The 21,992-nt window shown below is 40.1% G+C and overlaps 2 protein-coding genes across 5 annotated transcripts; one reads left to right on the plus strand and one right to left on the minus strand.

Moving 5' to 3' along the window:
- Positions 1 to 1,012: 1,012 nt before the first annotated feature.
- On the plus strand, positions 1,013 to 16,032 carry srpk1a (SRSF protein kinase 1a). Of its 4 annotated transcripts, XM_085393912.1 has the most exons (17): positions 1,013 to 1,094; positions 1,720 to 1,774; positions 7,429 to 7,556; positions 7,868 to 7,976; positions 8,118 to 8,205; positions 8,511 to 8,598; positions 9,110 to 9,216; positions 10,075 to 10,240; positions 10,329 to 10,354; positions 10,504 to 10,726; positions 10,830 to 11,213; positions 11,395 to 11,495; positions 11,809 to 11,916; positions 12,163 to 12,232; positions 13,909 to 14,001; positions 14,992 to 15,084; positions 15,390 to 16,032. In XM_085393912.1, exons 1-17 carry the CDS (start codon positions 1,082 to 1,084, stop codon positions 15,572 to 15,574), a joined length of 2,037 nt encoding a protein of 678 aa, XP_085250038.1. In that variant the 5' UTR covers positions 1,013 to 1,081; the 3' UTR covers positions 15,575 to 16,032. The 4 variants fall into 4 exon arrangements, with proteins under 4 accessions (XP_085250038.1, XP_085250036.1, XP_085250035.1 ...); XM_085393910.1 differs by lacking the exon at positions 14,992 to 15,084; XM_085393909.1 differs by lacking the exon at positions 13,909 to 14,001.
- A 472-nt stretch (positions 16,033 to 16,504) lies between these two features.
- On the minus strand, positions 16,505 to 20,718 carry lhfpl5b (LHFPL tetraspan subfamily member 5b). Its single transcript, XM_085393916.1, has 3 exons — positions 20,198 to 20,718; positions 18,540 to 18,776; positions 16,505 to 16,937 (listed from the first exon to the last, which is right to left on the minus strand). Exons 1-3 carry the CDS (start codon positions 20,604 to 20,606, stop codon positions 16,927 to 16,929), a joined length of 657 nt encoding a protein of 218 aa, XP_085250042.1. The 5' UTR covers positions 20,607 to 20,718; the 3' UTR covers positions 16,505 to 16,926.
- Positions 20,719 to 21,992: the final 1,274 nt, after the last annotated feature.

The following is a 21,992-nucleotide window of genomic DNA, read 5'->3' on the forward strand; positions in this document are numbered from 1 at the left end:
GCCTCTCACATCATTGAGGAGGAATTTGCGTCAGTTCGTTGAGGTTTGTGGGTATTAATTTACGCACAGCCCTTTTACGGACCCAGCACAGCATATCAGTTAGGGCTGGACCATTGCAACAACATAAGCCATTCTTTTGTAGATTTGCTGCTATGCTTGAGATCAGTCTAGTATTGCATGAGGCAAACTTTGGCTGTCAGACAGACAGCCTCACATTTATCTCTAGTGTGTGTATATACACACACACACACACACACACACCGACACAGAAATTCATGGTCACCTCAATGACTGCAAAGTATCCATGTGCTGTGGATGCAACACAAACCCAAATCACCACTTGCCCACCACTGTGCTGTATTATGTCCCTAAAACCTAATATGAATTTATCAAATATGCATTCCCCCAGTACATTTAAAATAAATAAATTATATTTTTCACTTTTTTTGGCAGTGTGACAATTTCAGTTGCATAATCTTGCACTTGGCTTGTAAATTAAACATTGATTTTCTTTATACGTTAAACCTTTGTTGATGTTGTAATGTCCGAAAAAAAATACATGATAAAAAATATTGCACTTCGTTATCCGTGTAAAATATTTGGTAATACTAATATAGAAGCTATTAATTTGAGCCTGCCAATTCTATCAAGTGTCCAGCTATGTAAATTCCAGTCTGCCTTTTACCAAACCATGCAGTCAGCTTGTTCTGTACTGCTATCAGCATCCAGTATAACAAAGGTTACCAACACTTTAATATTAATCCCAATCTGGGCACAAACCACTGAATAACGTCACCAATCATGCCGTTCATTTAACCCACCTACCTACACTGCTGCCTTAGTTAAAACATGCACGAAAGGTAAATAAAAGGTTAAATTCCTGAGCTGCACGGCTATCAGTGAGGCTGCTTTAAATACTTCTTTATAAGGCAGTTTGCCCTAAAATCCATAAAAACGGTTTGATACACGGGCAGAGACGTCACCAGAGAAGCTTCCCTTCGACATAGCAAGCCAGTGCGCATGCGTGGAACATTCGATCACTGGTTGTGTAGCTAACTGCTAAGCTACGGATCCAGCCGACATGGAGAGGAAAGGTAAATCTTCACGCGACACGTTGCACGCTGTGTGACTGGTGTAACACATTGTGTGTGCGGTTTGCCGTTACAGTCGATGTTGTCGTGCAGTGACAAATATAAAAACATTATTTTTCGCCGAGCAGCATACATTGTGATACGCGGTTTAATTGAACGCGTCTGTCGCGCACTGAGCTGGAGCGCTAGCCCTCTAGACGTTAGCTTTAGCTTCAATAGGACATGTCAGGATTAGCTCGATACATTTAGCTCTCCAGCTCCTTCCATTTTAAACACAGCCCGTAACACCGGCCACGATAACCGTGCATTCATGTATGAGTCCATAATTAGCCGCTGTAGTGGCTGAAATCACTTCACGCCACATTACCGTGTTTGAGACGAGCGTTGCCTAGGTGGGAAGCTCAGTGATGTAACTTAACGTTGGATGGGTTCTGGCAAACCGACACATGCACTGACACTGATTTTAGATACTGTTAGGTGCAAACATGACCCAACACGGTGCATATGAACGTTGGAGTGAGGTAATTGTTTATTTCAGATGGCTTCATTTGTTTTGTCGTGAGTGTCAGCTGGAAATCAAGAAGGCAAACAGACAATGGTTTTTCTATTCTTTTTGTTGTTGTTGCAGTGCTGGCACTCCAGGCGAGGAAGAAAAGGGTGAAAGCAAAGAAAACCAACAAAAAGTGAGTCACTGCTCCATTTAAATGTCATTCCCTCTTATGTGTGTCCCGTTTTTCAGGACACCCGCACATGAACAAGTATTTTGTCAGCTGTACTCAATCAAAGCAGATTGTTTGTTGCACTTTGGTGTATTTGCTGCTGTTCTGACATTGGAGAAGCTGTTAAAGGCCTTTGACTGCTTGTTTGCACTTAAACTTTGTTTTGGTCTGCACACGCCACAGCTTATTCTTTTTGCTCTACAGTGCTTTAGTAAAAAAAACAAAAAACACAAGTTTTGGGTGCTCTGTAAGCCATACCAGGAATATAATACTTAAACGCTGTGATCACCTGAAAATATTTCTGAATGATTAGTTGCTGTAAATAGGGCTGTCAAGCGTTGATCTCCAGTACCGATTGTTTTGGTGTGCCCAACAATCTACTAATCATGCCTGCACCAGTGGCATCCTCCAGAGCGTTACATAACAGCCAGTGCTATATTTAAAACAAGAGAATGAAGAAGCCCACATCAGCCCACCGAAGCATGGTGTTTAACTGAAAACAGCACCATTGAGGATACTCTCCTCCTGACAGCATTATCTTCATGGCGCATACTTGAATGTTTTATTAGCCGTAAGAATCATGTGATACCAAGAAACTAAATGCAACTTAAAGCAGAGCAGCTGCATTCTGCAGTAATCCTAGCACAATGGGCACTGCATGTATAGACGAACAAAACAACCTCAGAGGATATAATGGAGTGGACTGGTTAATGTTTTGAAGTGCTGTGAGAGTCTGAAGGAAAATGTGCATCAGACATTTGTCCTCACACCCAAAAGGATGAGGCTCATTAAAACAAGGTGCACACACCCAATATTAAAGCTTTTTATAATGAAAGGATGACTAACTGAGACTGGCTCTGCATTCAAATATGCTTCATCTGCTTTCTCTCTCTGTGAATGAAAATGCATGAGTATGTAATTTAGACGATGTATTTATTTGCATTTTGAAGTGAATTTGAAAAGCCATGCATTTACCTCTCAAGATGCAAAAAATGTTTTAAAATGTGTTAATAATCCAGCAGTGTAAATGTTAAAGCAGACAACACGAGAACTGTACAGATAATCAGTATTAAATTACTGCCTTGTTTTTACCAGCTTTATGATTTAAAATATAATGAATGCGTTTCAGATTCAAAGCTTGATTAGAAAGTCAAGATTCATATCAAGTAATTATTTGAATCAGTTTATTTTGTCATCCTTGGACAAACATGCACCGCTTCAGCTGACCATGTCAGGCACAAAGAAGTAGGTTGCAGGATTATGTAGAAAACCAGCAGCTCATTTGTGAAACACTGCAGCCCAGTTGTAGGAATTTAGTTGAATGTGATCTCTGCTCTCTTGGCTCCAGTAGAGATGAGCAGGCTTAATCTGCTCTGTGGAGGAAGTAACATCAGGCTGTTTGGCTTTCAAGTAAATATTAGGAACTGAATTACTGGCAAAGGCAGAATGTATGTGGTGACACATATAAACATGGAAAGAATAAGTTCTGTTATTTAGGGCTTGCAGAGCCATGGAAAAAATATACAGAAATATGTTTCAAATATGCATTTAGAAAAGAATTGGTTGTCCTGTTTTCCATTATGTTGGGTTTGATCAATCTGTCGCTGGAGTTTTAGTCAAAATGAAAGTCTGCACACAGCGATTTATATTTGAAAAATGTAATATGCACAGACGTTTCATTTGTCTGACTGCTTGACACAATGACCGTATAACTCACTTAGTAATTTTGGAACATAATTTGTTTGCAGGCTTGTACTTCTGCTCGTAATGTAGCCACAGTTTTCTGTCCCCTTATTCTGGAAACTTCTCAGTATTCAGTCTGATTCAGCAAGGTTGATGTTGTCTTTCATAATGCGGATACACACACGCACACATTAGGCCTGCAGTAAAGTAAGCTGAGTGCAGCATGCGTTTCTTTAAATGCCTTCTTTAATTTGGTTGTGTGATATTCCTTGGCAGAAAGCGCATCAGTTTGGTATTATTGTGGTAGGGTTGTTTTGACAGGCCAACTTCTTGTTTTGGTTTAAACTATGGTTAAAAGCAGCTGTTCAAATCCAGTTTAAAAAAATAAATAAATAAATCATTGACAGCGATTTAGATGGTATTTGCTTCCATTTTCTGCTTGCAGTTTGTCACTGCCAGCGCTCGGTTACACATTTAGGAGTCTTTATTAATATAATAACCGTTTGTGAATATTTTAATAGTTAAATATTGCTTAGATAGCTGCAAGATTTGTTTGAAACAAAGTTTTAGACACACCTTGCTATTTTGTTAAAACTAATTAAACTTGGTTGGAACAGTCGCTCATTAATCTTTCTTTACTGATAACAAGGTCAAAGCAACAAACTGGAGGCAATTACACTGAAACTTGTGGTTTAATTTCAAGGGGACATGATCCAAATTAACAGCCTGCTATGACTTTAATGGACTTTTATCTGCTACTGCTCTATTGTTTTGCCTTGCAAATATTTGCCTTTAATGTGGGTTTATGTTTGGTTAAGTAACTGTCAAACTACTGTAATACTTCAAAACTGTTTTATTTATTTATGGTCATATGCCAAAACATTACATGCCAAAAATACTCACTCTGCCATTGAATTCTGGTGTTCCAGTCATGTCCATAGATGTATAAAATAAGGCACCTGCAGACTGTCTATAAAAATTTGTGAAACAGTGGCTCGCTCTCAGGAACTCGGTGAAATCCAGCGTCAGGGCTCGCAAAATTTCAAAATCTCTGGTAGCCCTTCGGGCAGACACTCTTCAGTTTTTGGTAGCCCAAAATAAATTTAAGTAGCCTGAGGAAAAAAAAAAAAAAAAAAAAGGACAATTTTTTGATTGACTTAAAAAATTGTTAAAACACAAATTACAACAACTGTAAAAAAAATAACTCAAATATTTGGCCCTAATTGAACAGAAATTTCTATGAACTTGTAAGAACTGTGTAGAACATGGATCAGTCTGTGTCAGATCCTGAATCTGACATTTCCACTGAAGTCACGGGTAAGAGGTAAGTGGAACCAAGATCTAGGCCATTTGCTTTGTTTGCAAAGGCTGCTAAATTTTTGCCAAAGGTAGTTCACGCTTTGCAACATCGCGCTGTTCTAAACAGCTTTTTCTTCTGCGTTTCTTCTGGACTTCTTGTTGTGCTTGGTTTATTTTTAGTAGTTTTTTTGCAATTGGCGTTTGTTCTGGGAAAGATACTGCAGACTGAGCAATAATGCATTTCTTGCATTTCTCATGGGTTCTAATGGGGTCTTTCTTAAAATTACTGGTCCCAGTAACAAAGGTGCTTGTCAACTAGGAAATCGAGGGAAACTCAAGACACACCCGTCAGAACATTGTTATTTAGCTCGTCATATTCCAGCCACAGAAATTCTTTTGTCCATGAAACCAAAAAAAAGCTGCACTTTTGTTTTTGCCTCATAGCCTGATTTGTCACAACTTTTCCGTTTTGTGGTCGGCTTTTCTTTGGCTGTCCCTTCTTCACCCTCACCTGTCTTATTTGGCTCTGCAGAACTAAAATACCTGCGTAAATCAATCTGCTTTTACACAGGCACTTGCATCGCTAGCCCCGGGACGTCGGGCTAGCGATTTTGCGAGCCCTGAGCGTGGTACCATGATAGGATGCCATCTGTGCAGCAAGTCCAGTTGTGAAATTTCTTCATTACTAAATATTCCAGAGTCAACTGTTAGTGGTATTATAATAAAGTGGAAGCGATTGGGAACAACACCAAGTTTGCCACTAAGTGGTAGGCCACATAAATTTACAGAGCAGGGTCACCAGATGCGGAGGTGCATAGTACACAGGTCACCAACTTTCTGCAGAGTCACTCGCTACGGACCTCCAAACTTCACGTGGCCTTCAGATTAGCTCAAGAAGAGTTTACAGAGAGCGTCATGGACTGGGTTTCCAGGAGCGAGCAGTTGCTTCCAAGCCTCATGTCACCAAGTAGAGTCCAGCGCATCAGATACAACTCTAGAGGAGTGGAGTTTTTTGGAGTGAAGACTCATGCTGTTCTCTCTGTCTGGTAATCTGATGGATGAGTCTGGGTTTGGTAGTAGCCAGAGAAACAGAACTTATCTGACTGCATTGTGCCAAGTATAAAGTTGGGGAAGGAACTATGGTGTGAAGTTGTTTTTTCAAAACTTGTGCTCTGCCATTTAGTTTCAGTGAAAGGAACTCTTCTAGCCCCTTTTCACTAGTACCTGCATGATTTGACTCTGTTTCGGTCATTTTCAATTACAATAAGTTACCGCTTAACATGCGTGGAGTATTTGTATGCGTCATGATCACCACAACAATGGAAAAGCATAGACCTGTTGCTCGGAGTACAACTTTTTGCCAGTCTCGAGGGACCACAGTGGGAGTTGTTGGGTTTTTTTTTTTGTTTTTTCTCTTTTCTTTCCATTTTCCTCGTTGCCACGTTTCAAAAATTAGTAGGTACTAAAATTGCCTATTACCATGGTACTACCACCTAATGGAAAACTCTAAAAACTGTGTTGAGCCGGCCCAAGTAGGTACAAGTGGGAAAACGGTTATTAATGCTTCAGCATACCAAGACAATGTTATGTTTCCAGCTTTGTGGAAACAGTTTGGGGATTCCTTCCTATTCCAACACCAGTGCACAAAGCAAGGTCCATGTCACCTCATGAGGAGTCCTCACTTCAACCCAAGTTAATTCATAGTTTCTTCATATTACACATATGCATTCTTTATTTTTATTTTTTTTAAAGAGGTAGTTGTGGGTTAATTGAAGTCTGCAATGAAAGATGACATATTACCCTGGAGTAAAGTTTTATTTGTGGTTGACATTTCACATTTTCAGTGATTGAAATGTGACTGTGGATGCTTACAGTTATAACCCTCCTTTATGATAGATTTATAAAACAGTTGTCTATTTGTAGCTTTATACATACACCAGATGTGCACCAATTATTTATTTTTTGCGATCAGCCCTGGTGTCGTTTGTTTAAGAACGAGTGGTTCTTGTCATGTTTGATTATTTTGTGTGAGAGGCTTTTTAATAAATGCTGTGTTATATGGGTTATGTTTATGCAACAAAAAACTTGGCTGATGAGGAAGTTCTTCCTGTCTCTAGTTAGCCGTTTATACAGGAGGTGATTTTGAAACATCTATGTCCATCACTGTGACTGATCATCCAGAGCAGGCACACTCTATGTTGGTGCTTGGCTAACATGATTATGTTGTTCAGTAAAGTATTAGTGTTAGAGTGAATTACTCAGTTGCTAATGCTAGCTAGTTAATGCCACTTACTTTTTCAGCCAATTAAGGTCAGATCCCAGGAGAGGCAGGAGAACGTTCCCACTGCTTTGTAATGCATCTGTTTAAGTTAAACTGTACAGCTGTTCACCATTTCTGCAGTGTTTTTGGAAGTAAAAGGTTGAGCTTTGATTCTTTCTTGCTATGTAGAAGAGTCGAACTCATCGGTTATCAATGAGCTGCAGTCTTGTTCAGTTAGTCTCACCCGCATGTCCTGTAATAAAATCCTCTCATCCTGGGCACGCCTTATTGTTGAGCTAATATTTGATAAATGGACGGTAAATGCATCAGAGCTCTGTTCCATCGACGTCTTTCATAATTGTTGTTGTCCCATCAGGCAGCCAGCCAATCCCAGAGCTCGACAGCATCCTCAGGCTGAAGCCTCCCCTCAGGAACCTGAGGAACCTGAAGAGATCCTTGGCTCTGATGATGAAGAGCAGGAGGACCCCAATGACTACTGCAAAGGTGGGTTCCTCTTTACTTTTTGCATTCAAAGGCACACTATATTGCACTGTATTTGATTAACTACTCTTTCAAGTTTTTTTTGTTTGTTTGTTTTTTTCCCCAGTAGAAAAATGATAACAGAGTATTAGCGATTCGCACCTTAGTTTAAACAGATAAATCAATATTTGATTTGACTGTTTCAATAAATGGTGTCGCTTTGGTTAGTTGTGACCTGTTATTACAGTGAATGTAAATGCACTGGCTGTTCTGTATACATGCATACATGCTCACCTCTTTATTTATCTAAGCAGCTTGAATTTCTTATCTTTTAGGTGGCTACCACCATGTGAAAGTAGGAGACCTTTATAATGGAAAATACCATGTAATTCGGAAGCTCGGCTGGGGACACTTCTCCACCGTGTGGCTCGCCTGGGATATTCAGTATGAGAAAAACTTTACTGCATATTTGTAATTCATGTTTTGTTTTTGAGACTTGACATTGGATTCCAGATGCAGCAGCAGCTGGCTCAGAGATGGTTTACTTTGCTTCCTATTAGTGAACATTACATTCTGTGGTTGCAGGGTAAAGAGGTTTGTTGCAATGAAGGTGGTGAAGAGCGCGGAGCACTACACAGAAACAGCACTGGATGAGATAAAACTGCTCAGATCTGTGAGTATCAGATTTAATTGCATGCAGTAGGTTTTGATGAAATATGTAATCAGTAAGCGCAGGAAGTGTTCACTAATTAGTTGTGGGGATATCTGGAGATGCATCAGAGTGTACAGCAACGTGGTGCAAGGACAGCAGGGCATTGCTTACACTACAGCTTTTACACATTATTCATGCACTCGGCTTGCATGTCTTCCAGCACGCATGTTCACACAGTTTTACATGTAAATGATGTGTGTGGATCCCACAACAAAATATATATTTTTTTTCTTCTCTTTTTTTTCTTTTTCTTTTTTTGTCTGTAGGTAAGAAACTCTGACACGAATGATCCCAACCGAGAGATGGTAGTCCAGCTTCTAGATGACTTCAAGATCTCTGGCGTCAATGGAACTCGTATCCTTCACAGCCAGATATAACAGATGTTTCCTGGTTTTTATTATTAGTCACATTTGATTTGTCAAATTACCTCCTGCTGGGAGGGGGAAAGTCCCCAAAACAAAAACTTTAGTCTTATTAGAAATGGGTTTTTTTTTTTTTGTTTTTTTTTTGTTTTTTGAATGTACAGAACTTTCTTTCCCTTCGTGTCCATGTCAGCTAAAAAGCCGTACGCAAGTAAGAAAGTAAACAACAGGTGAGGGTGTGACAAATGGAATCTTATGTGTCCCAAACAGACCTCCACCCCCATCACAACACTTTAGTTGGGTAAGATCCCCTGAATGCCTGAGGGATTGCTGTAGCTGTAACACGAGAGGCTCTAACAAAAGCGTATGGGTTGCACATCTACGTGTCCTTTCTTCAGCACAATCAATGCCACTCCTCATTTAGGCAGTTGTTTTTTCCTTTGTTTGTTTTCAGTTTTGCTTTACCGCTATTACTTTGCCATCTTAACTGCTCCAATCTTCAGACGTCTGCATGGTGTTTGAGGTGTTAGGACATCACTTATTGAAATGGATAATAAAATCAAACTACCAAGGACTGCCCCTGGCTTGTGTGAAGAGCATCATACGGCAGGTAAAGTGAGACCCACAGGCACACCTTTTGAATGCCTATGACTCATCATTAAGGCTCAGTCGTTCACAAGAGTTGTGTAGCCTGCAGGCTGCACGATGGATGGAAAACAGTCAGGGTAGAAGAACTTTACATATTAACAGTAAGCTGCTTAACAAAACAGATTGGGAGTGAGGCAAAACTGAGGGGGCTTTTTTTCATGGTTAAACAAATGACTAATTCAGCAGTTAATTGCACAGCTCATCTGTGGATTAGTGTTGTTTATTCCACAGCTTTTTATTCGATGTCCTTTGAAAAACAGCAAATGTTTCTTTTATTAAAACTTTCTTAGATTGTTAAGCTTTTGTGTTCTCTTAAAGGGACCCTTTTATGCTTTCTTTATGTTCTGTTATATGCTGTGTTTGTTACATGGATGGATTTTCAATAAGCAGCACTAAGGCTAAAATAATGATAGTATCATTGTGTATTAACTACAAACCAAACGCTCTGGCTTCAGACTGCCCTAGGGATTCTTTTTAAGATTTTCTTTTTTCCTAGTCTTGGCTCCTTTGCTTTAAAGAGAGAAGAGCTAAAATAGTGTGTTTCAGAGAGGATAAACTGACGGACTGCAGCAAAGCCAAATGTGATTAATAAGGATTATTTATGAACTCTGAGTTGTGCAAAGTTAGTATATTTGTTTCCAAGAAAAGAAAAACCTGAAAATTGATGCAATATGTTTTTCTTTTTAAAGTTTCCTTAAGTTTAGTTGATAAAGGTTTTGTGTCCAAGTCAGTGTGATTGGTTAATTTGATCTACACAATCAGATAACCATTTTCCATTAATGTATTTTTTTTTTTTTTTTTTTTTTTTTTTTTTTTAAAGGTTCTCCAAGGTCTGGACTACCTGCACACAAAGTGTCATATTATCCACACAGACATCAAGCCGGAGAACATCCTGATGAGCGTAGATGAGCCTTACGTACGGAGGCTTGCAGCTGAAGCCACAGAGTGGCAGAAGGCTGGGGCACCTCCTCCCTCTGGTTCAGCGAGTATGAGATGTGCATGCACACTCACTTTTATATCTGCATTCATAGGTTTTTAGTACAGGTTTTTACTTATCTCATGTTCTCTTTACAGTAAGCACAGCGCCAGTTCCAAAACAGGTACAAGACTTGTTTTTTTTTTTTTTGTTTTTTTTTACTCTCTGCTTAGATATTAGCCTCATGTTTTTAGGTTTTGTTTTGTTTTTTAGTTTACTTTTAAATCAGTCCTACAAATGTGCAAACCTTTCCTTTGTTTTTGTCTTTGACAGACAGTAAAAATGTCCAAGAACAAGAAGAAGAAGTTAAAAAAGAAGCAGAAGCGGCAGGCGGAGCTGCTGGAGAAGTGCATCTTGGACCTTGAGGAAATGGAAAAGACCACAGAGATACGAGAGGATGATGAAGATGAAGACGACCCACAGACTGAAAAGGGACGAGCCTGTGCGCCTCTCAGACAGGTGTCTTTTGCGGAGATAGGAAAGGAGGAAACAGATGGTAAGACGCTAACATCAGAGAAGTAATGTGTTCTGCAAAATTTGCAAAGCAGCCAAAAAATCTGATATGAATCAACTGAAAATACATTTTCTGCTACTTTCAGGGAGCACTTTGAATGCAGATCACATGAGGGTGGGACCAGAGGAACTGTCTGAAATGAACTGTAATGGCCATGTGGAGGAGAGTGACTTCCAGCATAGCGATGAAGACCAACATAATGGCAATGCAGAGTGCACAGAACAGTGTGCCTCTCCAGAGGATCAACACGTGGAGTCTCCTCTCCACTCCATTTACAACGGTGTTGAGTCTACAGATTTCAATGATGTGTACACAGAGACTAAAGGAACTGGGGCTCGTAGCCGTGGAGTTACTGAGAAACGCTTTTCTGCTGGGCTGGAGGACAGAGAGCTGGAACAAGGCATTTTAGAAGAAGATGGTGAGGATGGGTCCAACTGTCACTATAGTAGCCAGGAAGATGCACGAAATGGTCAGTGAACCGAAATCGATTGGTTTAGGTTTTTAGAAGCTGTTTGCTGTAGCTGAGCTGCTTTGGAAATTTAACAAAAACCATGTGAACTTTGAACTACTTATGATTATACTTATCATTTATTCAGTGTTTATCCCATTGTTTTATTCAATGTCGCTGCTTCTCTCTGTGCTTTATAAAGGTAAGCTGACAGCAGGATCCCTGCTAGTTAACCCACTTGAGCCACTCAATGCAGACAAGATCAAGGTCAAGATTGCAGATTTGGGAAATGCCTGCTGGGTGGTGAGTAGCCTGCTAATGACCAAAGGGATTTCCTCATAAGTGATGAAACGGTACAGCCAGGGAGACATCGAGTGTCATCTAGCTACTGAAAGTAATGTTTCGGTATTCCTGCTTTTTATGGTTTTAAAATGAGAAATCATTTACCAGATGGGAGTGTGATCCAGATTTCAAATAGAGCATAGAGTCCATTTATAATTTCAAAATTTTTTATTCTCATGTAAAATATTTCTGTTTTTCAGTGTGTTATCGCTACACATGATGAAACCTACATGATATACGTTGTTGTTTTCGTATTTGTCTTTTTTCCTCTCAGCACAAGCACTTTACTGAAGACATCCAGACACGACAGTACCGGTCTCTAGAAGTACTTATTGGTTCTGGATACAGCACACCAGCTGATATTTGGAGCACAGCCTGTATGGTGAGAAATTTTCTCTGCATCAAACTATTTATATAGAGCCAAAAGGTGCTTAAACTCCCCCCAAAAACTGAATAGAACAAAAAAAATTTATCTGAAGGGGAAAAAAACCCCCTCATTGTATCTTAAAGACTCAAGAAGTGTAATGAGAGTCTAGTCAGTGGTGGGAGGGATTTATTGAGATTTGGACAGATGGCTTCATACTGTTCTTTTTGTTTTTTCCCCTCCCTGTGTTTGTATTGTCCTCAGGCCTTTGAGCTTGCCACAGGGGACTACTTGTTTGAACCACATTCTGGGGAAGATTATTCCAGAGATGAAGGTATTGTCTGGTCTTCCTGTACATTCTGTTTTTAAAGTACAAGTTTTAACTGTAGATCATTAATTCTCAGAGCTCGATTTAGTAGATGTATTGAAATGTGTTTCACTAGTGAGTGGGACTTCTGTTTAGTATTACTGCTACTGTTAAAAGCACCATAGTGTTGTTAAATCTTCTGTTATCAGTGTTGAACTGTTGAATTATTTAAAATGTCCAATATGCATGCAAGTCCTCACCTTCACTGGAGCTCCAGTTACAGTGCACTTTGCACAGTGTTAACATGTTAATGAGGTGCTCCATTAATGGCTTCGAATTCAGAAGAAGAATTGTAAAGTATGAAAAGTATGAGCATTCCTGTGTGTATTTCCTATCTAGCAACTTGAGCCGCCACTTTACCGCACTGGAGATGGGGCCATCTCTTCAATTCTCTTCTCACCTTTTCCTCACCTCCTGGTTACTCATACTTTATGTTTAATCCATTTTCACCTCAAGTTTTAATTGAAACTAGGGCTGTGCGATATGACCAAAATCTCATATCCCGATATAAGAATTCTATCGTCCGATAACGATATAAATCACAAAAATGTAACATTTTCTGTAAACTCTGTGAATCTCGGGCAGCTCGACTTGCGTGAAGTGTTTCCAGCTGCGCGTCGTGTAGCTGGAGTCGAGTGTTTTAACCGATGCATGAAACGATACATTTTTAGACATAAGTTGTAAAGGCCGCCGTTTGAGTCTAAGGTTTATTTTTTAGCACCTGGCGGCTCTTTTTTTTAATTCTCATCCGTAAATAATCTGCTCTTTCACGTGATTCAGTTTATTTTGAAAAGTCTCAACAGGATCTTGAGCTTTATTGTGGAAGGTTTATGTGGAACATAAACAAGCGGACACGCGATGCTGTTACCATCGTTGTTGCTAACCACAACGCATAAAAACAGGCGCTTGTCCGTCCGTAGTGTGGTTATATTAAATATAAGAGAAAGAGAGAACTTTAAGAAATTAATATAGCCACTACAGTGACCATCAAAACGATGAAAAATATTGCCGTAAACAGTTTATTTTGCGACACCACGAAACAAACGATAGCGTAAAATGAAACGATAGATGTTTTTATATCGTCATCCGATATATATCGTTATATCGAACAGCCCTAATTGAAACATAAGGTGAAAATGGAATTTTGGCTTGCTGCTTAGCTCAAAGTTTCCATATTAACTTGATTCTGCTCTGGCATGTCTGCTTTGTGCTGTCCTTCAACTTTGACTTTACTGGAACATCCTGCAGCTTTTTCACCTGCATAAACCATGGCTTACTGTTCTATAAATGCTTTGTGTTTAACGTTTTATTAGACTTTTAGTAAACTTGCATCAGTCTGCTTTTTATGTTTTACTGTATAGCTTTGAGGGCTGTGCTTTAATGCAGACTTCCCATCTTGCTTTATAGTTGTCATTTTTCTGAAATACAACAGTGAATGAGCTCCATGTGTTCAGATGTTTTCAGTAGGTTAATATAGGCTGTTGATACATGTGCTACTTGTAACACTAGGCTGTCATCATCATCATCATCATCCTTTGTTCCTAATACATTGTTCCACTTGACTGTTTGCCATCTCCTCTCCAAACTCCCTGTGACTTTCCATCTTCCTCCTCCTCTTCTCCTCTGATGTGCCTCATTTCCAGACCATCTTGCTCTCATGATTGAGTTGCTCGGTAAAATCCCCCGACACTATGCTCTGAGTGGAAAATACTCACAGGAATACTTCACCAAGAGAGGTACGCCAGCACCTCTGTCTTTGGCTCACTCTGGGAAAGGTGGACAAGGAGGGTCAAGGGAGGAGGTTAACTTCAGTCAGCACAATCAAATGGTTTTGTGCAGGCCCGTCATCAAAGCAAGAAACCAATAAATGCCAGCCTCTTTGAACCACTGATCACGATTCAAGTGTTCTGCCAAAGACTGCCTGGCAGAGCCTTGTACACTGCCTTTAGACATTTTGGCTAGGTGCTTGATGCTGTATTGGTCCCTGCTGAGGAGATTCAGAATGACCTTTTTCCTCTGCATGGAGTCCACTGCGCAACAACAGTCTTTTTATAAATGTAATTTAATCATTTAATGAAATCAATCACAGGAGGCAAAAAAGGCAAGAACCCTTTACTTTTATACGTCAGTGTATTTATGTCAGAATATAAAGTCTTAATGTGCTCAAAGTACACGTTTACAGAAATATGATAATTAATGTAAGATGGCTTTAATTAAGGATGTCTATAAGGGATTAACTGACAGTCTTGATGTAAACCTTTTAAGGTCCCTGAGTGGGAGTTGTTTTGTTGATATGTACCAAGGTTACTGCAAATGTTAAGACCTCTGTTACAGTTACGGATGAAATGACAGCGAAGTTGATGAATAATTAACACGAAGTACAAAAACATGATTTTCATTATCTGGGCCTGTCTTGTCAATCTAGTTGCAGGGTGAATTTGTGGTGGGAATTATTTTTGTTCTGAGAAACTTTAGTGGAAAAACCCCAAACTGAACAATAAAAAAGAGCTAAAGGTTAATGAACTGCTCTGTTTTATAACTTTCTAACTTCTGGTTTTACACCTCGTCCTCTGCCAACAGTGAGGCTGGTGTGTGTGACGTCACCCAGACCTCTCTCTCCCTCTGCCCTCCACCCACACACCCAGAGTGGGCCTGTGACTGGGTCCACTGTCTGATGAATCTGTTTGTCTTGTCTGTCTTTTTTCTTGCAACTGTCTGCTGTATAGACCATATAGCACTGATCATTGAGCTGCTGGGGAGTGTCCCACGCAAACTCATAATGTCCGGCAAATATTCCAAGGATTTTTTCACCAAGAAAGGTAAAACGGAAGCTTTACTGTCAAGATTCGAGTGAGAGTTACTGACTGTGCTTTGGAATATTCCCTACTTGCTGCTTATTCATACATTTGAATATACATGTAAAAATGTCTCCAGTGGATATTACAGTTCAAAAGAACAGGCCTTCTTTAAAAGGCAATTACAAGGTAACTATTTAATCAGTGTCATTTGTTAAGACTGTATGTGGAGTTATGCAGACATGACTGCCCTTGAAGTGAAGTTTAAAATGGGGAAGTTGTTGTACTCTGTAGTGGTGTGGTTCTGATGCAGTGCTGTCTGTCTGCAGGTGATTTGAAACACATCACTAAGTTGAAGCCGTGGGGACTGCTGGAGGTGCTGATCGACAAATACGAGTGGCCCCGTGAAGAAGCAGAGTGCTTCACTGACTTCCTTCTTCCCATGCTGGAGCTTATTCCAGAGAAAAGGGCCACGGCCGCAGAGTGCTTGCGCCACCCCTGGCTCGCCCTCTAGTGGACACCTCCAGCTATCGAACCTCCCTTCCCTCCCACCTCCTCCAGAGACTGCAACAGATCACTTTCCAGTTTGGGCATATCAGATGGATATTTATTTTTCTTCTTTTTTTGGTTAGATGTTTTGAATTTGTTCCTGTTTTTGAGCTAATGCTTCTGTGTACATTTGCTTTGAATTAGTTGGTTCTCAGTGTGATGTCAGGAATCCAGTGGATTTTTTTATTTTTTATTATTACTTTGTGCTCATGTTGGCTCAAACTGCTGTGCTCCGTTCACCCTTCTAAGGAAGTCTGTCATTGTACTGCTAGTGACTCATCCTTGTTTGTTACACTCCTGCACTAAAACCTGAACAAACCAAGGATATGTAGCCGTTATTGGTCATTTTTGTTCCCTAAAACTCTTTTCCCACATCTTTTCAGTAGTGACTTAAAAAAACAAAAAACAAAAAAAAAAAACAAATCTCATTCAACATTTGAAATACATTTTGTATTTGTAATGAAGGTTTTAGGAAGTTTCACACTGGGCTGACATGTACACTGACTTTGGGTAACTTTCATTTCATGCATTTCTTCAGGCAGGGTCACTGTTTGATTAAAGTAGGTCATGTTTAGCCATATCGATTCCGTTGTCACCCGGTATTTAGTATCCTTAGTTAATTATAATAGGGATCTTTCATTTTCATGGGAGGCTGGTATTCTCATCCACCTATTACAATTCAGGTATATAGTATTTTAAAGGTTTCAACAAGACAACATGTTAAGAAGCCCAATCTTAAGGAGAAAAAAAAAGTGAAAATAAACTGTATATATCTGTACCAAAGAGTTTGCCTTGATGTATATTACAGTTATGTACAGTTTTTAACAAATCTTATATCTTAGCTAAAATTGTTTAGCTGGGTAGCTGTGTTTTAATAAAGCGTATGGAAGGTGTGTTTGAGATCAGTTGTATGTGTGGTCAACTGTTCAATGTCACTGTTTTTACCATAGAAATGGTGAGATCTGATATTATGTCATGGTGTCCCAAAAAGATCATATCCAAGTAACCTATGTTATCTGTCGAAACCTATGGGGGGGAAAAACAAAAACTTACATTGGTGTCAGATTCAAGAACATAAACTCTGTGTGAGTTGTCGACTTACAAAGCTGTACAACACACCATACAATAAAACAGATCTTCATACAATACATGATTTCTGTGGGCTTGTTTATTGGGTATTGTGAAATATATATAGTAAAATAAGGAAGCACAAAATCTTATTAATCAAAACCACAGTAAACATTAGACGACAAGAGAGGTGAAAACCCAAAGTGCATCATGGTATTTTACACTGGCTCTGAAGGTCTGTGGATTCAATCAAGGGTTTTCTGTAAAAGAGAAACAAAAGAAATGTTTGTGGACACCAGGGCTGAAATGGTTTGACCATGTGCAGAGAAGGGACTGGATATGTTGGACACAGGCTGTTGAACATGGATCTACCAGGCAGGAGGTAAAGGGGAAAGAGCGCAGAGGAGGATATGGAGAGAGTTGGTGTAACAGAGAAGAAAGCTAGGGATCAGGCGAGATGGAGGAAAATGATTTTCTGTGGGTAAGCCCTAAAGGGAGCAGATTTAACAAGAAAAAGATTTAATGGACTTCAGCCACTGGGACACTGGGCAAATTATGGCAACAAATAACTGTAAAACTGCTCATTTGACAAAGTTTATGGATAAAACTTTTTAACCTAATTACAAATTTGTTGAAGGCCAACTTGAATAACTGAGTGAGTGCCTCTATAAAAGAAGCTGTAGCAGTTTGCAGATCTGGAGCAACTGGGTGTTTAACAAAGAGAAAAGATATCTACAAGGAATTGTTGCTACCCATCAATGTGCACTGCTCAGAGAAACTACAAGTAATCCCAAGAGCTATATCTCAGATTCTACAGGCCTAAGTTAGCAAGCTAAATGTTAAAGTTCATGACAGTACAATTAAGAATGGATCGTTAGAAGCAAGCCTGTGCTCTCTAAAAAGAACATGGCAGCACAACTTAGCTTTGAAAAGTTGCATCTGAACTAATCTCAAGACGTCTGGCACAATGTCCTGTCCACAGATTAGACCAAAGTGAAGATATTTGGTGGTGACCTTAGAACTGAAGAAGCTTCTCGGATGAGAGGTGAAACGTCTTCAAGCAACTTAAAGAAGTCCAGACGCTTTTCTTTCCAAGCTCCTTTGACTACGATGACCTGGATGACTGAGAACCTTCACAGACATATTGGTGGTTCATAAAAACCCAAACATGGCATGTCTGCACAAACACCTCATACCAACTGTAAAGCACGGTGGTGGATCTGTCTGACAGCTGAAGCTTGGCTGAAAATGGGTCATTCAACATGACAAGAATCCCAAGCACAGCAGCAAATCTACAAGAAAACAGCTGTAATGGCAAACTGAAAGCCCAGAAAGTCCGGACCTCAACCTGACTCAAATACTGTGGTGGGATTTCTTGAGATCTGTGTACAATTAAATGGCTGCAATGAACTGAAGTGCAATTTTCGTAAACAAGAGTGGGTCAAAATTCCTCCACAGACACATGAGAGACTCATATAGTCAAACTGAAAACAACAACTTCAAGTAATTCTGCTAAAGGTGCTTCTACAAGATACTGAAACATGGGGTGTACTTAGTTTTTCACGGGCCTGCAAAGAGTCCTGTGGTAACTTTCTTTTTCACACGACTGCATATAAAAAACTGCAGAAAAATCTCCAATCTTGGATACGTTTCTTAAGGTGAAGCAATTTTTTCTAATGATGGCTCAAGCCTTAACAGAGAGCAGGCATGCACAACAGCAGGACCTTGCAGCAAGCCAGTCTGAAAGGAATGTGGCTGTTTTATATGTCACACATTATACTTGTGCTATGCCAGCTATGACACATTAAAGTATTTGTTTCTATACCCAGCATTCAGTCTGCATACCACCCCACAGCCCTCACCTGCTCCATCCAGCTCAAAGTCATCTGGCAGAAGTTTGTCCTGCCGGTTGCCGAGTGTGAAGGACAGCAATGCCAGGAGTATGGCGTCCAGAATGCTGATGATGGCCAGGATGTAGGCCCAGCGCACCGTACAGTTTCCCAGCGTGTACTTATCTGTCCTCTGGCCGCACATCCTCTTCACCTCTGGAGAGTCCCAACCATCTGGGTAAATCATGCAGCCCATCACCATCAACACACCTGCGGGGGAAGGACATGGAAATGGCAAAGCCTTGTAATAATTACCTCTTGTGTGCTCTTACTTTGATAAATAATTATAATCTGGTGCTCTGGAGCCCCCAGTGCATGATAACACATGATGTACCTCCATAAAGTGCCAAAGTTTTTATTTATTTATGGCTCAGCAAGGCAGATGATGCTCTGTGGAGCCATTTGCACGATGTACCGTTATGAAAGTTCTTAAATCTTAAATGCTGTTCTTCCCGTAACGTCTCCTCTGGGCTTCCCCAAAAGCTACTTACAGTAGAATGTGAGTTTGCAGATACATGCCCATAAAGTTTTACAGGCTTTTATCGTTTTCCTGGCCCTCGTATGGTTTTAGGTGCAAATTTAACGACACAGCAACACCTGATCTTGTTACAGGTAACTGATCTGCTATCGAAGGTGTCAGAGTCTGGGCTGAAACAGGATTCCTTATTGGCCATGGCGAAGAACAACCTTCACAACAAACGCACATCACACCTGAAACTGGAGAGGTGAGAACTCGACCCGTGACGGGATGAGCTCATTGTTTCACACCTGACTTACAAGAGAAGCACAGGTCTCATGGCTCCTTTACAGCTGCCTCTTTAGTTTGAGTTCTGGTATTGAGGTGATGAAATATTTGAGCTATTACTTACGAATAGTTATAATAAAACCGATGAACTGAACCTCATCAGACTTCTATTTAAACTGGTAATTTATGGTCACAAGAACTTTTGTTCCTTGTCCTTGTCTGTTTCCATTGTATTAACAGATCCACCAGGTGATGCATCAATATTAAAAGAAAAACAACTTCCATTTCATTTTTTCAGCTACGAAAAATGTTGGAATATGTTTATGAACGGCTGTAATACTTTTAATAAGCCCCTTGAATTAAAGATCAAAGTCTGCACTTCTGTCACATCTGGACTGTTTAAAATCAGCTTTAAATGTCTGCGGTATTATTTTTTTTAGCTGATCCTAGAGTTTAGTGAGTTTAGTGTTAGTTTTTCACTGCAAACTATAAAAAGGCAAAAGCTAAAAATTATCTTTGGTTACTGTCTAATGAATCATCGCATATGAACAATTACCCATGCGTAGCAATATTCTTGCTTGTAACAACCCTCCCCCCAACAAACAAACAAACAAACAAACAAACAAACAAACAAACAAACAAACAAACAAACAAACAAACAAACAAACAAACAAACAAACAAACAAACATCTTAAAGATGAAGGTGAAACCAGTTTTATGATTACTCACACTGCTCATACTTTTTAATGTAATTCGTAATCTGTCTGTTTATAGGTGTCAAATAAACGTAGTTGAGAAAAGCTAATTTATACTAATAATCTGCCAACTGCAGTTGAGTAAAGGGAACAACAACTTTACAACCAACCCTCTTCGCTTTGTCCCTCACCTGAGGCCAGCTGCATCCATGCACAGATCTTGTAGACGTTTCCAGCGTTGCAGAAGAAGAACAAACTGAAGCCGACCATGGTGCCCACAATCAGCAGCATGGAGGTCCCAACGAAGAACATGGCAGTCCTGAAGGCCGGTGAGGGGATGGAAGCGAAGTCCAGCATGCTGCCCTTGCAGGTGAGCTCCGAGGTCAGCGCGTTGCCGATGCAGTAGTGAAAGAGGCCGAAGTAGCCGGCCTGCGGGGTGTTGACGCTGTCTCCGATCCAGTAGGGCTGGATGAAGACCACCATGGTGATGATGACGAAGCAGATGGTAAACACAGCCCACATGACGCCGATGGCTCGGGAGTTCCTCACATAGTTGGTGTGGTAGATTTTGGCAGCTTCCTGCGCTGGAAGGAGGTCCATGTCCGCAAAAAGTTTGTGTCGGCCTTTTGAAAGAAAGCAGGTCTGTTAGAGGTTTGTTTGTAGAGCTGGAAGGATAAACGCACACAGACACACACGGCTCGTTCTGCGGACTGGCTGAGTATTCAGCACCCTGGAGAGCACCACAGCCTAATTAATGACGTTTCTCTGATGTCACAGATTGACAGCTACCTGATAAGGCTTGGCGTGAAGATGCAGTGTTACCCGCAAGTAACTAAAACTAATTTACTGTAAATTAACACAGCGCATTTGAATGAACTGCCGTACAGGGCTGTGTGTTACAGCTAATTAATTCATTTCATGCAGGCAAGAACAGGCGAGGTTAAAATAAACAACAGTTATTATTACACAGCCAGGAAACTCATCCATTTGATTCCGCTTTAATGTGAAAGAAAGTTCTTCGTGGTGTTTAATATTACAAACTTTTGACTAAAAAGCTTAAAAACACAACTATTTATCCTGAACACTGCTTCAAATATTAGTATCAAGGCAATCGATTTGTCACACTATACGTTTTTATTTACATAAAGCCTACACAAGCCTGATTTTAACACTGTAATCCTTTTCTATCATTCTGTTTTCTGAAAGTAAACAGCTACTTGTGTTGCCCAAAGTGCAACCACAGGTAAATATAAACAGTAAACACTCTTTTTTTTTTAACTGTTACATTTTTACGGTTTTAATTTTCTACCAACTCCCCATTTCCCCAGTTTCCTTAAATGTCATAATCTGATATTTAACGAGTTTTAGAAACTCATGAATACGGAGCCAGAACGAATAAGGTTTGCTGAAATTCGCGGCTGATGCGCAGGAAGCTTCAAATAAAGGTTTGCTGATATCAAATTCAATATTGTTCCAGCTGAGTCTTCTTATTGGAGTTCTGCTTATCTGGAAGCTAGTGCCAGCGACAGGAACACAATAAGTATCTTATTTTGATGAATTATAATAAAGGGAGGGGGCAGCTTGGCTGGGTTATGGCTTTCGATTGTCGCTGAGGATGTTGAGAGTTCAGCTGCAGTAAAGTCAGAGTCAGAAAAGACACAGATGTGGAAACACAAGCGGATGGGCTTCAAATTTCATAGCCCACTAATTTTAGCAAAAAAACAAACAAACAAACAAAAAAACCCGGCTTCTCTGTGAGGCTCGATGCCAAAGCGGAGATCTAATTAACGCTGACGAGTCCAGCTTTTTCTGGATAATGGTCTCTGTCACTTGGTACTTTTCCTTTTTAAAAGAAATGTCCCCTCTGTGGGCTGAAAATCCAGCTGCAGAAATATAGCATACAAGTGAACCTCATTTGCAGGCTCCCTTGCTCTTAAAAAAATCTATCACTTCAAACTAGTGGCCACATTCAGTGTGAGATAACAA

The sequence above is a fragment of the Rhamphochromis longiceps genome, linkage group LG20 (genome assembly GCF_057381845.1).
Source record: "Rhamphochromis longiceps isolate RC_006_pf linkage group LG20, R_longiceps_female_GT1.1, whole genome shotgun sequence".
NCBI classification, from domain to species: Eukaryota; Metazoa; Chordata; class Actinopteri; order Cichliformes; family Cichlidae; genus Rhamphochromis; species Rhamphochromis longiceps.